This window comes from Ostrinia nubilalis, chromosome Z (genome assembly GCF_963855985.1).
Source record: "Ostrinia nubilalis chromosome Z, ilOstNubi1.1, whole genome shotgun sequence".
Classification (NCBI taxonomy): Eukaryota; Metazoa; Arthropoda; class Insecta; order Lepidoptera; family Crambidae; genus Ostrinia; species Ostrinia nubilalis.
The window spans coordinates 27,513,854-27,531,568 of NC_087119.1; the positions used below are offsets into that span (position 1 = coordinate 27,513,854).

The 17,715-nt window shown below is 41.8% G+C and overlaps 1 protein-coding gene across 1 annotated transcript in view; it reads right to left on the bottom strand.

Moving 5' to 3' along the window:
- Positions 1-17,715, bottom strand: part of LOC135086467 (discoidin domain-containing receptor 2-like) — an 80,920-nt gene that overhangs the window by 15,476 nt on the left and 47,729 nt on the right. The window contains exons 4-6 of the mRNA XM_063981193.1: positions 12,531-12,762; positions 10,023-10,170; positions 2,530-2,822 (exon numbers count right to left, since the gene is read on the bottom strand). Of these exons, the coding sequence (XP_063837263.1) occupies positions 2,530-2,822; positions 10,023-10,170; positions 12,531-12,762 (673 nt within the window). The remainder of the gene's footprint in view (positions 1-2,529; positions 2,823-10,022; positions 10,171-12,530; positions 12,763-17,715) is intronic.

Consider the following 17,715-nt stretch of genomic DNA (forward strand, 5'->3'; position numbering starts at 1 on the left):
AACCAACTGCTTAATTTTATTTTTATAAATTAAATATGTGAATGAAATAAAACTCATAATCACCAAGATGATTATGAGGTAGACCAAGGGCGTTTATCTAAACCACTTTTGACTGCAAAAAATCAGTAAAAAGTGGTTTCATCTGATTTAAAATTTTGGCAATCAGTCTAAATTCATACAAAGTTAAGATTAGTTAAAATTACCAGGAAATCATCAAAAATGTGTAAAGTTGATGTAATTTGTCCCTATAAAAATTATGTCACTTTTTTCGGGGAAAAAATGCATGGAATTGCATACCTATCCTGCGGGGAAGTGGTAGATTAAGTGGGGCTACTCTCATCGGAAGGATGAGGAATACCCACATAAATAACCCCTGAGATCACCTTAGTGTAAAGAACTATGGGAATCCAGACAAAGCCATCAACTATCAAAGTCCGTCTCGGCAATTGCCTACCTGTATGGCGGGCCCTGCCTATCCGACGGTGGTGGTAGTCCGTGCTATGCAGGCGGGGGTACCCCAACGTCCCCAGCTCGCTGACCATCACCGTGGATGGTGGAGAGGAATCAGTGGGCTTACGATGCGTGCCGCGATAAGCGCAATTTTGCCCATACTTTGACGTCGATAAGTAAGAATAATATCACGGTGCGCATCTTAGCCCAGCAGGAGGCGATCATATTGTCACATCCTCTGACCCCTCCGCCGTCAAAAATTATGACATCTACCTTAGGTACTGTTAGGTGATTGTAATGTTGCTTTTTATTTTTCTCATTATTAAAGAAATCTCATTTCTCAAGAAATTTCTCTTTAGAAATCTAGATATTCATATTTCTTTGAGAAATCTAGATATTATTCTTCGGAAAAGTAGGTATTAGAATGATCGGCATTGCCGATTAGTCGGCCGACTAATCGGCAATTTGAAAACCGATTAGTCGGCTAGTCGGTTAGTCGGCAAAGACCATAGTCGGCCCATCACTACTAACTACCTAACTAATGTTTGTTTACGTATAGCATTTGCGAACCAAAAAAAAAATGTATAGGTTAGATTAAACTTGATTATACTTTTATCAGTCATATTGAATATTTTTTTTTGATGTTTACTACCCGCTCTTGTTGTAACGACATAAAACGAGATAAAACTTACCAAATTCAAAATAAATCACTCGAAAATTCGCCACCACAACAAAACAAAAAACTAACAGCAAACAAACAAGCGAGCGAATCACGACATTGGCTCTGATCGGGATCGGATTCATTCCTCATTCAACGCGCCGAACATGACCGATAACAGCGCGGAAACTCCCGAATGCACATTCGGTTTCGGTCGTAGTTTCGGCAAGTTTGCCACCGAAAACGAAACTAAACCGAAACTCGTGTTTTTGCCGAAACTCAACCGAAAACGAAACCGAAACCGAACATTCGGTCGGACACTAACGACAATCATACATTAACAGCAAAATATGGCCACTATAATGTATTGTGATGGTAATAATTTCAATGAACATAAGCTGGCGTAAGTAACCCGCACCTGCGGGTTACTCAGCGCGGCACGTGCCGTACTATAACAACGACGGAGTGCCGCCTTGTTTGCAGAAACACTGCTAGGCAAAGATGGCCAAATCGAAGTGAACCCAATAATGTTGAATATTTAATAAGCCTCCGGCGCCCCAGGAGGTATTTTAGGTCTCGGTTGCGGCCAACTTGACATTAACATGTGCCAGTTAAAATTAGAAACTGGGTCTTGATACTTTATACAACAAAGCCACTTTTAAATGGGTCAGCCGACACTGAGGAGAACTAGCTTTGAGAATAGAATATGATGCGCCAATCGTCTAAGTGGGATCCAGGTATTTATTTTCGGATTCACCGGCGCTGTAGAAGTTAATGCGCCTCGATCGGGAGCCCTGTTATAATCGATGACGTTTGCGATATTAAATTATCTTGTAGCCAATTTCAAACCACTTAGGTTATATAGAAATTTTAGAGCTAAGTACCTGACAGCGAGCCCCATAATAGAATAGAAATTGGAAAAATATACAGAGTCGTGTGATATTAATATTAGTTTCTTGCCCTTAATTCTACGGTCTACTTTTCCGAATCTTTTTATTTTTCCATGGAATTTGGTAACCCTTACTCGAGGACTCTTCGTTACAGTATATTCTTAGCATCAGTGATACGTCAAATTTATTATTTCGCTATCAGTCTACATATGATTTTGGTGTTGGGCATTAGAGGTAGGTGTAAGTGCATCGCATGCAGGTAAGGTTAACTTAGATTTATGAAAAACTAATGCGTACGTACAAACATAATATAACATAATACGACATCGAGATAAAAAAAAAAAACATAAGCCGAGCAGTACTTTAAGAAATGAAAACATTCGCTATCTGCATTTGTATGCTTGTGCGCATGGTTTTGCCAGTCAAATGTTTTGATACAGTGTCGCTAGCATTCGGGGGTTTCTTACAGGTACAAGCATGCATAATACATTCGCCAGCCGCAGAGACAGTGGACAGTGGTTAGGGACCGACCTGCACGTCGCGCATGAAGCGGTTGTTGCAGTAGATGTGGACGGCGCTGAACTCGCGCACGCGGTCGAACTCGAAGGTGACGGCGGGCGGCGCGCGCGAGTCGTTGCGCCAGCCGACCCAGGCGGACGGGCGCGCGGCCTCGCGGATGTCGTCGCCGCCGAACACGCCGTCCACCAGCTGGCCCAGCCCGCCGCGCAGCTCGGCGCCCCACTGCCCGTCGTACGTCGTGTCCGTCAGCTCCACGCCGTTGCTGCGCTTGTTGCCCTTAGGCATCGAGTACGACACGATGCCGGCTGCGGGACAAACGCATCGTCACTTTACACAGTTTGCATGAAACCAGAGTAAATACAAATGAGTAAGTCATCTTCATAGAAACGCACGGGCGCGGTTTGTATGTGAGCGCGCCAACACGTATGCGGCGCGCACGCACACACTGACAAAATTTAGCGGGGATTAGCGGGGAGCCAGTCGTGGTTGCGCCGAATTTCGTCAGTGTGTGTACGTACGTATATTGGCGCGCTCACATACAAACCGCGCTCGGTGCGTTTCTATGAAGATGACCTACTCATTTGTATTTACTCTGATGAAACTTCCCAATTATTTTGCAACATCTATGTAAGTCAAATGCAATGGACTCAAACATTAATTTGACTTGCAAGATTTCATTGCCTGACACCGGACAGGTGAAACAAATAAAAGCTTGTAACAACAAGATATAAAGAAATAATGGAATACAAATTAAAGTCAGTGCTGGCTTCATCCCTCCTGGAATGTGACATCTTAAGTGCGGAGAAAAGCACGTCAAAAATGTTTCACTGTTGTAGCTTTAAAGTGGTTTGTAGACGGGGCACAAGTTCTACATTTTAAGAAATGCAAGCTTAAATTACAAAACATAATACTTATAGATCTTTTAAAAACATTTATTATTTTTTCAGCACAGGTTACCTAACAGTGACAGATTACTTAATAATACTTTTACTTTTTGGTTTCTGTATAAAAGTATTAGTAAAATGTTTTATACTTCAGGGAAAACTATTGCGTATCTTTAGAAGTTGTGCCTTTGAATTTTGGTAGAAGATGTAAAACTGAATAGTTTTACATCTTCTGCCAAAATTCAAATTGGGTAATTCTATGGCAAAGATTCTGTACTAGGGCACACCCAACCCATAGCCAAAAGCGACTGAAATAATGTCGCTGAGCAATCAGCGCTAAAATAAATAGAATTTACTTGGTTTCAATCGAAAGCGAAATGTTGTATTGGAGTGGAACGCTTTTCATTAATAACGTATTGTGTACAATGCAGGGCAGGCCGGGCCGGGCGGCGCGGGCCCGCCGCGGCGTCGCGTTCATATTTTACAACGCCGCCTTTGTTCCGCGGCAGCCCATTAACGCGCGCTCATTGCGCGGATCAAGAAAGTAAACAAGCTCGGAGTTATGATCGTTAGTCACAACACGAACGATGAGTTCTTAACTCTCAAGAAAGATTCACAGAATATCCACTACTACAACTGTTGCATGAATTCAATTTTTATTTAATTATGTAATACTAGCTGACCCGGCATGCGGGTCGCGGCGGCCTATCAAGCGTAACAAGTATGAAAAATGGTAAAACCTATAGATGTATGAATCATGTGACTACATTTTATTTGCAGCGAATTGCACGGCTACAACTCCTGGAAAGGGTCACTTGCTATGCAGCCGGCGTGTGCGCACTGCGCAAGTAGGAGACGCCACAATCGCTCAGCCGCGGTCGGACTAGTGATGCGGCTGAACTTAAACTTGGGTGAAATCTCGAACGTACATGTACAATGCTTAAACTCGTATAACTTTGATACCAGTAGTAGAACAGGTTTTTTTAATTAAACTACTGAAAAACCTAGAGTCTAAGCTGAGATCATAGAAGACCTGAGAGTCTAAACAATAGCCCAATGGTGTCGGGGTCGGTACGAGATACGGGGGTTCGATCTCCGCTGGGCCGCTGGACTATTGTGAATATTGTGATAAACCCACTCGTAACACAACCACGAGGATTTAACGGGCCTTTTAAGTACAAAACTTATTTTTTTTTAACCAACTTTAGCTAAATATGTGGTTATATTATAATAGCATTCTAAATGGTTATGGATTCAGCTCAATGTTTGGAGCACGGTGCTGGTGCGTGCGGCGAACAATGCGTTCTATTTATAACGCGCCACCTGCGGGCATGCAGCGGCCACTCGCGGCAACATTCGATCGCCGGTGACGCACCTGGCGCGGCCGCTGCGCCTGCCGCCACGTGAAGTTGAAACTTCACGGTCATAATGAATGCCTCAAATCAATATCACGGGGTTATCTGGAGTGCGTCTACATTTTTAATTAAAGTTGTAATAATTACGGAATCTAGAATCGACTAATCGAGGTAGTTTGGGACTCAAACTAGGCAACTCAAGTTAGCAATTACCATCTCGAATGGCATTAGCGCACAGACCGCGAGGCCGGCCATTGATTAGCCCACTGCAATCAGCGACCGCCGGAGGCAGCGAGCGCCGCGGCACAGACGGAGCCGCGGGCACAATGCGGCCACTCGCGGGCTCTCGTCGGGCCCTCGGCAGCCCCTCGTGGAGCTCTGCGAGTCGCGGCTTCATTAGCGCGAGGCTGTCGGAGACTGTTTCTTCCGTTCGCGAGGCACAAAGCCGCGCTGGTGAATTTTTAAACCGTCTAGACGAACAGCCAACTCTCGCGGGCGGCTGCCGCGTCGGGCCCGGCCTTAGTCGTGCTCGTGCACATACCCTTGACGAGTGTTGGATAAAGTAACCGCTTATGACAGATTGCCAAAATAGCTCTATGAAATGGTGACTGCGTGTGACTCATACGTTCTCACACGATGGATGAATTTTGCAATATCTCGAATTTTATATTCCATTTACGCAATATAAATAAATGGCAATTTTATTTTAATGTTGTGCTTTCTGAGAAATATGGGCTCCTAAAAAAAATAGAAAAAATGTATACCGCCGGCAATTTTCATGTATTATATGTTTCGGTATCAGTCAAAACATCGGTTTAAAAACAGCACAATTCGTGTAGCTTAATCGCTAGGAATTTGTCATGACATGGAACCGGCGTCGCCCGCGGTCACGTGACGGCCGGCGAATAAATCAGAGCGTTTAAAGAGCGCAGACGTGTGATTAGCCGCGGAAATTTGCCGCCCGCGCGCGCCGCACACTGGGCTGCTAATGTTGGGCCTATCTACTGCCGTAGGTAATAAATGTTTAAGAACCATATCATGCTCAAATGCATGCAATGCGTTTGAATGTTAACTGTGCAATTGATATAAAAATATTGGAGATATTAATTCCTCCAAGTTTTTTCATAATCAAAAAGCAGGTATTTGAAAAGTGTATCGATTACGATTGTTAAAACTTGTTAAACAGTAAATTCTTATCGGTCACACATGTTGGAAGCAGAGGTCTGTGAGGTCTGGGCGGGCGCGCAGTGTGCGGCGGCGGCGGCGGCGGCGGGCGGCGATAACGGTTCGGGGAAGCGGCTCGCGAGCGGAGCCGGTGCAGCTAATGCATGCGGCGGCACGCCACTCGGTGCGCCGCGAAGCGCGAGGCGGCAAAAATATACATTCATTTTTAAAGTTTGCCGAGGCATCGCTGGAATAAACGCACACGCGCGTATTCTGATGATACTACTTCTTTCGAACTAATACGTGCTAATACATACAAATATTGAATAATGTTACAACATGTAGTACAGTCGCACATAGGATAGATTCATACTTGGTATCAATTGTGATAACAGATTATTATTGATTGTCTGAATCGTCAACATTGTGTCACTACCCCCGCGGCAAACAATTCACGGATTCACTAGGTCGAGCCCGAGGCCCACTGTCCAAGCGTTGGGGTTAGGCGGTTGCAAGTCTTGTTACCTATTTCGTTGCAAAAAATATTGATTAGGACAGTTCTCACACCGCTGTATTTGTATTTAAATTTTTAAAGAAAGCTCCATCCACATATTATTATAAGCACCATAGCTGGGCATTAACTCGTTAATCCGTTAATCGTTAATTAACGAAGTTAACATTTCTATTAACGGATTAACTTTTAAGTTAACTTTGAAAAATGTTAACGGACTCGTTAACTTCCGTTAAATTATCCTAAGTCCGTTAATCGTTAATCCAGTACCTACTATTTACCAAAATGATACAGCAGACATGCTGAAAAACACTAGAAAAACGCGTTCTGACAAGTACGTTCGGGCTTCCAGAACTTCCAGAACCCAAAACAACAGTTTTTGTAACCAGAAAGAAACGATATAAAAATGCTATTTTATTTATTTATTACAAGCTTATATCACAGAACAATAATAAGTACAACATACAGAAGGTTTACTTCGCGAAGGTATTTAAAAAAATGTATGTATGCTCAATGCTCAATATCAATTAACAATATGGTGTAATTTAGCTTGTCTCAAGAGTCAAGTACCATTTTGTTGACAAACGTCAGTGATCGGTACTGCGCCGAAGCCATAGGGCTGACTTCGGTAAAATGATGTGTGATTTGAGGTGCCAAACTGCAGAAAATGGCGGAGGAAATTGTATGATTAAGCATGAATTATCCATGAATAATATTAACCACTTATTTACCTCTCAGTGTCTTCAGGCAACTTAAAAAAGGGTTCCGTATCATTGATTTATGAAATTAAAATTATTATTTTTTAATTTAAGTTATTTGTATGAAAGATTACGCGGTACGGTAATAAGCGGTTTACGCGGTATTAAAAAAAAACTACTTACTAGATCACGTTCAAAACAACTTTCGTTGGTAGTTTTTATAGTAATGTACATCATATGTTTTTTTTTTAAATTTCATTTTCCTATTTTAGAAGTTAGAGGGGGGGGGACCAACTTTTTTCCAATTTGGAAGCATCTGTCACGCAAACTATACGGTTTAGAAAAAAAGTATTTTAGAAAGTTCTTCAACTTCATTTTTGAAGACCTATCCATAGACACCCCACACGTATGTGTTTGACGAAAAAAAAATTTTTTGAGTGTCAGTTCTAAGTATGGGGAGCCCCCAATATTTATTATTATTTTTTTATTTTTGCATTAAATCTTAATGCGGTTCACAGAATACATCTACTTACCAAGTTTCAACAGTAAAGCTCTTATAGTTTCGGAAAAAAATGGCTGTGACATACGGACGGACAGACGGACGGACGGACAGACGGACGGACGGACGGACAGACAGACAGACATGACGAATCTATAATGGTTCCGTTTTTTGCCATTTGGCTACGGAACCCTAAAAAGTACATTCTGTGTTTTTATTATTATTTAGACAGTTAAATACTGCACAGTATTTATTAGACCATTTTCTTTATTTTTTCCATCATATACAAGAATACTCGTGGGTGAGTCAATGCTTGCTCGTATGTGAGGCCTTGTCGAATAGTAATCCTGTAGGGTGCCATCGTGCTTGTTTTGTTTTCGAAGTAAACTCGCGGAGATGAACAGGCCTGCTTATATTGACTTCACTTGTTAGTAGTATGTGTGGGACAATTCTTGCAACTGAATTTAAGACCAGTTCTCCTCAACCGATTGAGCTGCAATTTGGTATACTTATGTAAGTACGATGAAAATGCAATGTGGTACCATTGAGCTGGTCTAATGATGGAGTCAGGAGGCGGCCATAGGAACTCCTAAATGAAACGGCGGAATCGCATCGAATTTGGGTTCGTTGGATTTGTCTTTTCGAGCATTTTAGTACTAGATGATGTCCAGGGTCCTGATGATGGAGTCAGGAGGTGGCCACAGGAATTCCTAAACGAAACGGTGGAAACTTATCGAGTTTGGGTTTGTTAGATTTGTCTTTTCGAGCACATTGGTGCTAAATTGTATTGTAATTGAACCAAGGCTCTGAGATTGAGATACTATAGACTAAGAGCTGAACTAGCTAGAACGCCAGACTAACGTCATTTTATAAAAGCTGAAAGTTTGTCAGCGTATGCTCCCAATATAGGTTAGAATGTTGGTGGATTATGAAGTTTGGGTCATCGTGGCTTTGGCAGAAATCCTAAAAAAACTGTCTGGCTAAAAAGAGGAATAAATTCCATTCCAGAAGCTTTCGAAATTATTTGAACCTTACATACAATTATTTTTTTCGTTTTATTATAATGTGTTAACGGATTAACGATTAACGTTAACTTGCGTTAAATCTTGCTAAATGTAACGTTTTAACGTTTAACGAAGTTAATTTTTTTATTAACGGTTTAACGATTAACGAAGTTAACTATTTGATTAACGGTGCCCAGCTATGATAAGCACCCATAATCTGTGCACCAGTAATCTTGTATGCGTTTTTGCACAATCTGTGTGAGTGTCGACCAAGACGTTCCCGCATTGCATCGTCAGGAGGAGCAAGAAAAGCTAATGGACATATAATATTATGATACCCCCCTGAAGTTGGCGGGCCCTCGCGCCCTACATGTAATGCGCTCATCAACATTCCCCGCCGGGTTCGAATCCCGGCAGACCTCGGCGGCGATAATGGCCATTATACAAATAACACTAATTGTTTGCTCTCGCGCTCACTCCCATACAACAGTTGGAGCTGCTCCCGGCTCGATCTGGAAGTACGTGATAGTTGGATACCTACCTTAAAGGTGGTTGTTGTATTCAGAAATTCTAAATAATAATATGTTACGAACTTTGTCATTCGTGGCTGTTAGTTAAATGAAAAGAATAATAACAACTTGTACTTTCGAAGTCGAAATGAAAAGGTGGCACAACTACCTGACCAGCTTTTATTTATTGCTTGGCATGAAAGGGTCAAATCACTAGTCATGACCGACCGCTAATAGGTAGCATGATGAGTGTATCAATTGAGGACGCGTTGTCGGGCGAGCCAGGCAAGACAACTCGCCGGCTGCAGCGGTTCTCGGAAGCTGGCGTGATTCACGCGCGATCGGCCTTGCATTTATCACAATTTGATAATGACATTGCGGTCTAATCGCTCGTCGAGTACGCACACACAATTCTCCGCCGTACTTATATCACTTCAGAGCAAACACGGAGCTCGTTGCATTTACTTTGACATATGCGACTGAAAGGTAGAGCCACCATCACGCCTGAGCGAGCAGAGCACGTTTTTTGCTATGGACACTTGTTGACGCTATGCGTTTGTGGATGGCTCGGGCGAACTTTTATTTCCTCGTAACTTTGCCAGCGGAAAGCTAAAAGTTTGATGTTGAATGTTTGATGTCGCGAAACGTTTTATGCAACTCGTTAGAAACATTGCATGTTTTTTAAAAAGCGAACGTAGTGGATGAAGTTACGAATAAAAAAGAAACAAACCTTTATGCTCCGATGGTATGTGAACTTTTTGTTATTTACTTTTAGTATTATTTGAACTGTAGCAGTAACGACATCATGACGACTTGGAATATTTATTCGTCCAAGCAAGCATGACGTCCATAACAATCATGGAAGTGAAGCTGGGACTCACCGCTCCAGGGGCAGCCGTAGAGCTCGGCGCGCATGCAGACGGTGCGGCGGTGCGAGCTGTAGGGCAGCAGGCGCAGGCGCGACGCCCAGATGGCCGGCTCCAGGCGGTTCTTCTTCTCCAGGTACGTGTTCGTGTTGCCCGGCAGGATCTGGGGGCCCGGTTGCGAAAGGGAGTTAGCTACATGGTGACGGTTCGCAGTTAGTAGTAAGTCGTGTTTAACACTTACATAAAAACTCTTTTCTACAAAGTCATTTGGTGAAAGGATGATGGGCACTTTTCTATGGAATCTGGGCGTAAAACCAACAGAAATGTAACTACTATTATATTTTAGGACTTAACATCAGAAATATATTTTCATATAAATAACCACCAAAAACTCCCGGGTTTGCTTGGAAATTGACATAATGTGTAATAGTAATAGGTGCTTTATTGCGCAAACAAAAAATTAATAATTAATATACTTATCTACTTACATTTTAAATACATTAAGTTATTTATCCATTATTATGTCCAACAGCTGTTCAGGAGTGGGGCCAACAAATTGTATATTTAAACCATGTTCTACATTAGGTATAAGCGTAGGACCATACCTAGGTACCATTTAGAGAAATGACATGAACACAGTCATGTTTCAATGGGATTTCTACCAGTTAAGTTGTAGTGTTGTCGCATAATCGATCACGGATCGATTATTAATCGATATTGCCACATAGCGATTTATCGATTAATCGCTTTTATTGATTACCATCATTACTATCATTTGATTGTTAATTCAATTCCTTATTGGGGCATTTCACGCAAAGCGGACAGCGAAAATCAAGTCAGGTTTTGGATTTTGTTCATATTTGGATTAAATGTACTGCTATATGATCTGAATGGATGTGCATCATTATATTTTTTTTATGAAGCTTAGTTTATTTTTTATGAGCGTTCAAAAAATTGGTAAAATTTTAGGAACAGATTTTTCTGAAGCTATTACTGCTATTATTACATTTGATTAAAAACAAACTGACTATTGGACTTTTGAGAATAAATAACTGTGTTTCTTACTATTTACTACAAATTTGAAATTTCTTTTTTGTTCACATAGAAAACCGGAAGTAAAGTTTTAAAATCGAATTTTACAAAACTTCGGTATTTTTAATTTTTTTTATTTTTATTTTAAAATATACCTAGTAGTCTATAAATAACGTGTGTAAAGTTGTAGAATGGAGTCTGTATTGGTTTTTGATTTAGACGCAGTACAGTGCGAGCGCGCCGCAATGAGCGTCATACTGGCTATCGACATTTGGCTACTGTATAAAAATTATTTGTTCAAAAACAACTGAAACGTTAATATTGTTGCATGCATACTCTTAAACAATTATAATTTTGACTCGGCGAACTTCGTACCGTCTAACAGACAATGATTGTTGGCATTGAGATGGTGCGTATTACGTCGCGGACTACCTATATGCACGCAGTTGAATTTTTTCACCGAGCCAGAGTCCACCGAAAATTGAAAGGTTGTCGCTGCAAGAGTCGCCAGCGCCCGCGAGAGGCGGCCACGCTTGGCGCGGCCGAGCGTACGCTTTACCGAAATAAAATATGTAACAGCCGTAATAGTATTACGGAGCTAATGTAATTTACATCCAGAATGAGGCGCAGGGCCTCCGGGAATGAGCGGGCCGATAATATGCGCAAACAAAACATTAAGTATGGAGCATAGCGGCGCCGCGGCCGGGGCGTCGCGCTGCTGAATAAGCCATGCCGCTCGTCGCCGCCGGCCGCGCTGCATTATTGATCCCTCTTTCTTATTTTAAGCTGACTTGGAGGAATATTGGGATATTAATTTTAATTGCTAATGGTCGCAACCAGCAACCCCCAGCACTAGGCCCAGGGACTGGCCCACCGACCGCCTGTCAACATCGGCTCGGCCTTGACTTAGTTTACGGATTTCTATCTTTGCTCTAGTCCCGATGTTACGGTCGGCCAACGGTACGGTACAGTAATCCAATGCCTTGTTAGCAAACAACACAAAAATGTTTTTTTGTGTTGTTTGTGTTTGTTTTTAAAAGCAAGGAATTCAAAAAAGGAAACATCCTCGTTGTGGTCTTCCGGAGCGCGTGCCGGCCTATCTAACGTCTGTTTGACACCACACTAGAAATCGCGCATAGTTCGTTTATGATTATAAAGTCTTTGACAATATTTGCCTGTGGGTTTTTAAAAGCTTCCGTTGAACTTTTCATTGTATTATGTCGTGTCTCGCAATGTCATTTAGGTACCCTTTGACGCAAAAATCTCTCCGCAGTGTACACGAAGTTAAGTGCGTTGCTTTCGATAGAGTAAAGGAATTAGTGGACGCTGTACACGTGGATCAATAAAAAAAGGGAAAAATACTTTTTTGACTCTCCCAAAAAGCCTTTGAACACAATAAATTGGTGCGATAGTGGCATCGCAATTCGATTTTGAACGAGTACGCCGGCGGGCGGCGGGCGGCGGTCCTGGCGTCGGCTCTCGGCGGCTTACCTCCTGGCCGTCGGCGGCGCGGTAGCGCAGCCACTTGTTGAGGCGCGGGCGCCAGTACTCCAGCACATAGCTCTCGGCGTACTCCACGCCCTGGCCGTTGCCGAAGCGGCCCTGCGTGCCCACGGCCGTCAGCACGTGCACGCCGGGCAGCTCCACCTGCAGCCACTCGCTGGCCTCCGTCGTCACCTGCGCCTTTGGGCACCACGCGCCGCCCTTGATCTCTTGATTCAACCTGCCGGGATACACCACATTTAAAAAACCATAAAACCATTCATTGTGTGGAAAAAGCCCTGTTAGCAATCTTTCTTCCACACCCAACCTCCCATGCCGCCAGTCAATTCCTAAATCCACGATATCTCTGAGTAAGAGTAGGCGCACACCGTTGATTTTTCGTCAGCCGTGGTTTTCAGTCGGGTAGTTGATCAGTATAGGCATGTATGGGAGTGCGCACACTACGCCGATTCGATTTGGCCGATTCTTCATACAAATTAAAATCGGGCACAACTATCGGCCAACTAAAAATCAACGGTGTGCGCCTACTCTAAAAGCAAAACCATTGTATTTGGCGTTTGCTTCAAGAGTAACTTTAGCTAGCTTCCTTAATTTAAATCCTCTCCTAATATACCTGGTCCTATAAAACTTAATGAACCTAGTAAGTAGTAGTTGTCGCAGCTTGATTTTGTTATCTGAAAACTCAACAACATTGGCGTATGATTGAACTAATATTCTTTACCAATTTCGGTAGCAGAGGCTAACGAAGGATTGGCCTACACAGACCAGGGGAGTTGGGGAGGTCGGATGTTCGTATACTACTTCCAATACTTTCACAGTCATCTCTCAAGATGAGAACTTTAGCGCTGTTCCTAATCTACTCTGCTCCACATTTTACTAAATCCATGACATACTAACTGGAGTATATTTTTTTACTTTGGTAATTTTAACGTCGTTATTTATTTCTTTATTTATTGGAAAACAAAAGCACATACATATACAATAAAATTAGGGTTTCTGCTCGAGCTTTCTCGAACTCGAGAAAACTCGAGAAATTTGGCTTCATTCGAGACGAGAAAAAAATTACCGGAGCTCGAGAATTCTCGAGTTTCGATTTTGAAGCTTTAATATTCTTGAAAGCCTATTTTCTTAGACAAAATAAAGTTTTTTTATTATTTAATAGGTAAACATTGCTTTTAGACAGGCCCAGTCTTTCTTTTTTTAACTGATTTGATTTATTTATTATTAATCTCAAACGAAACTTATAATGTTCACCTACGAGTATGCTATAGGTACTTATTATGTTTGTTTAACTGACTGATTTAAAGATTGAAACATATGTTAACTGTCTGTTAGGTTAGGTACTCGTAAATACGTTTATTCAAGTCGTTATCTTTAAGTTTAAAAAGTTTTTTTTTGTCTTTAATGTAGGTTTATTATCGTAATTTTGCTATTAATTTGGACTCGTGTTCTTTGGAAAACACGTGATTCAATTGTAGCTCCAGATTTTTATTGTTTTATCCTTAAATTTACACGCGACTTTATGACTTTTGTTCCTTTTATTAATTACTAAGTAATGATTATAAGTTAATATTAATTATGAAAGAAGATTTTATTTTTTCTTTCTTTCCTTACCCAAATAAGTGGTACTAAATTCTAATATTGATTGTTGAGCAATAAAAGTAGGTGTATTAGAATCAAAAAACCTGAGTTTTAATTAAATTTCAGCCGATTTCAACAGTTTTAGTAAAAAGACTCGAGACCCAAGAAAACTCGAGACTTTAGCCTCGAGAATTCCCGAAACTCGAGAAAAAAAATAGGTCGAGAAATCAGAAACCCTAAATAAAATAATAGATGGTGGGGCAGTTAAGATCAAGTATGCCTTAGACAGTTTTCACAGATAGAAGATTAATACAATACAAAACCTACACTAAAAAAGTAGAAAAATAATTACTAATTACCTACTTATTTATTAGGACGAATTATTAATATTTATGTAGGTATACCATGATTGATACTTCTGGAGTCGGTGCCAAGATTATGAAACATGTAAAGTTTGCCTGCACTGCACCGACTCCAAAAGTATCAATCATGGTATACCGAATTGAGAACCTCCTCCTTTTTTTTGAAGTCGGTTGAAAATGAATAAAATGCTAACATCTACTAACCCATATACTCGTATGCCCAGAGGCACGAAAACGACCAAATGGTACAAGTTCTCTTGCGATACCTATAAAAGAAACTGTAACATCTGAGATTTAAATAGTTTTGGGCATATTATATGGGCCAAGGTATAATGGCGATCAATAAATGGCTGTTTAGTGTCTCTAAAACTTAGAACTGTTGTGTGTGTAATGGTCAAGACAATGTTTTATAAGCAAAAAAAATTGAAATGTTTAAATTGTGAAAAAAACGAAACGTCCTTTTTCTATAGGATGTTTGCTACTACAGGTACAAATATCGACATTATAAAATTTGGACCAGGCACAGCTGCTGTCGGGTGAAGCCAGTTAGCCAATAAAAATGATCTTACTTTTTCGTCTTATCCAGACAGAACGTAATCAAATTAAGACTTAAGTACACGCAAACGAAGTTGCGCTCGGTTCGTAATTAATAAATATGTTGGTGTAACTTTTAGTCGGATCTCCATTAGGCAAGTTTGTTGTGTGACGAGTTTTAAACTCGCGCCTCGGCCGAACGTAACATTTCGTTTCCAGGCAGGCGCGCCGCGCGGCTGTGTGCCGTAACGTAGCACTAAAATATTCAGGGGGAGGTGCACGCGTACTTCGGCGATTACGCGGATGTGTGCTAAGCCGGATCGAACGGCAGCGAGCGCTAAGAACAAAATTGTGGCCCTGCTCGCGCTGCCTGTCGATGTATTTCATGTCTTGATGGCCCGCACGTGGTCACACACGGTACAAGTGCACGATCTACTTCTTGGTACTGTTCGCGATCCTTTCCGGATACATTTTATACCTACTTTACATAGCTGTAATAGTCACACTGTTGCACAATTTCCAATACATCATTTGAGATCCTGACTCGTAGATCCTATCTAATAGGTATGATACTTAATTTGATACGTCATCATTGGATATTTTTTATTTAGAAATGTTTCATCTTTAAACTCCATGATTACTCATAATACCTAAAAGACCTAAATCAACAACTCAATAACGATACAATTATAGTTGTAATGTGTGGGGCTTAACGGTCTTCAGCAGTCAGCCAGGTGCAATAATCACATATGTGAGCGGTCACGTTGTGGAATAAATAGCTATTCAGTCGTTTGATAGTGAGTTGTTCGACAGCCGGTTATGAATGAATTAGGAGCGCTTCCAGGTAGCGCGGCGCGTGCCGGGTCACGCGACGCGGGTCCGGCCCGTTGAAGTTGCATGTGAGCCGGGAACATTGACTCGCGGCACAGAATAAGTAATAGTACTGCTCGCGGGTGCAGCCCGCGGCGCCTCTGTGACTCGAGCCTCCGGACTCCGAAGCAGGCAACGCTTTGATATTGTGATACTTTTGTATTCACGGCTCAGAGATAACTCGTTCAGGAAATATGTCGACGATTTCATAGCACTTATTAAATATAGCGCAGCTAATTCTGAATATCGCTGAAGCCGAATTCGTGTAGGCTACATAGAAGGCTTGCGAGCAATTTTTAATTAATATTTTCGGAAGGGATGCAATAAACATTAATTTACCAAAGATGAGCTGCAATATCACGTTGTAAAAATTTACTCAGTCGGCGCAACGGAGCGCACTGACATTGACAGGCTTTAAAATGAAATAGGATCGGATATTGCAAAATAATAAAAAAAAATCATCAGTGTCTACACTCTATCAGTGTGTATCAAATTAAGTATCACACTTGTTTTCGAACAGACTGCCATAGGGCAGAAAATACATTAAAAAAAAGTGTCTACACGTTGAATATTGGAAAATTCCGTCAATTTACAAAATACTGTCGTCGGCTCATAATCGGTTGCGCGTCTAATTGAGAATAGATACAAAACAAACACATAAAGCGATAATGATGACGAAACTCCTATTAATAGTGAGTGATGAGGGTGTTAGTTCGCGCCGTTTTATGCATCGCGCTGCGTTATTTATCAATGTGATATTTATTGATTGGTGTCAGAGAGCAGAGCCACGTCGGCGGGTGCAACGCCCCTCATCAAGGAAACAATTACGGCGCTATCGCGGGCCGCCGCGGGCCGCGCTCTTCGCCGGGCGCCGGGCACCACCTCAAGGGAGCCCAAGGCCCTCTGCCTAGGCGCACACGGCCTAATAGTCACACTAGCCAATGACTAAACAGGTTCGTTCTCCGATTCAGCACTAATCCCTGACAAAGTAGATATCTACACAACGAAACAAATGGTCAAGCTAAAACACTGCTATCGAACATATTAGCCATCAGTAAGATTGAGTTCGAAGCTACATAAAGTTAGTTTTTTTTTTAATGAGGGAAATGTAAGCTGGTTGTTAGTTGTTTGATTGCGAGCGCGTTTGTGAACAACCTGGCAAAAGATACACATAAATTCGTCGCTATGCGGCTGTCCCGGAGCAGGCGCCGGCGCAGAGGAGCGCGCCGCACTTGCCGCGCCATCACCGGCCACTCAGATGATGTTTGTGAAAATGTACAATGCACAATATAAAACTATGCATGAGATCATTTGCAAATATTGTAACTTTAAATGCAAACATGAATATTAAAATTGTTTTGAATCCTAAACACATCAATAGATAAAGATTCACTCGATCGTGAAGGTCTTGTATAATATGACGATGGTGAGTTGTCGACATTAAAAGAAAACTACTCTCAGTTACAAAGTTTAGTTGCTTCTTTCTCGGAAACCTTGAACATCGCGCTGCATGAAAGTTATGAGCTCGTTTCGAAATCAATTTGTAGAGTTTGAAGTTGGATGTTGTGAAGTTTGTAAAGTTGCACGGCACGGACGAAAAATGTTGGTCTGCGGTAATGCGGGCCGCGGCGCCGGGCCGACGGACGCTGGCCGCCGCGGACAACAACACAGGAACAACAGTAGAACAACGGGTTATTCTACTTGATTCCACCTATTGATTCGTCCCATCATTAGGTTTTTCTTCTATTAATCCCCATTCAGTGCTATGAACTAACATGTCAAGTGGACGAACTCAGAAGGAGCCCTCCGGTACTATACTTATGCAG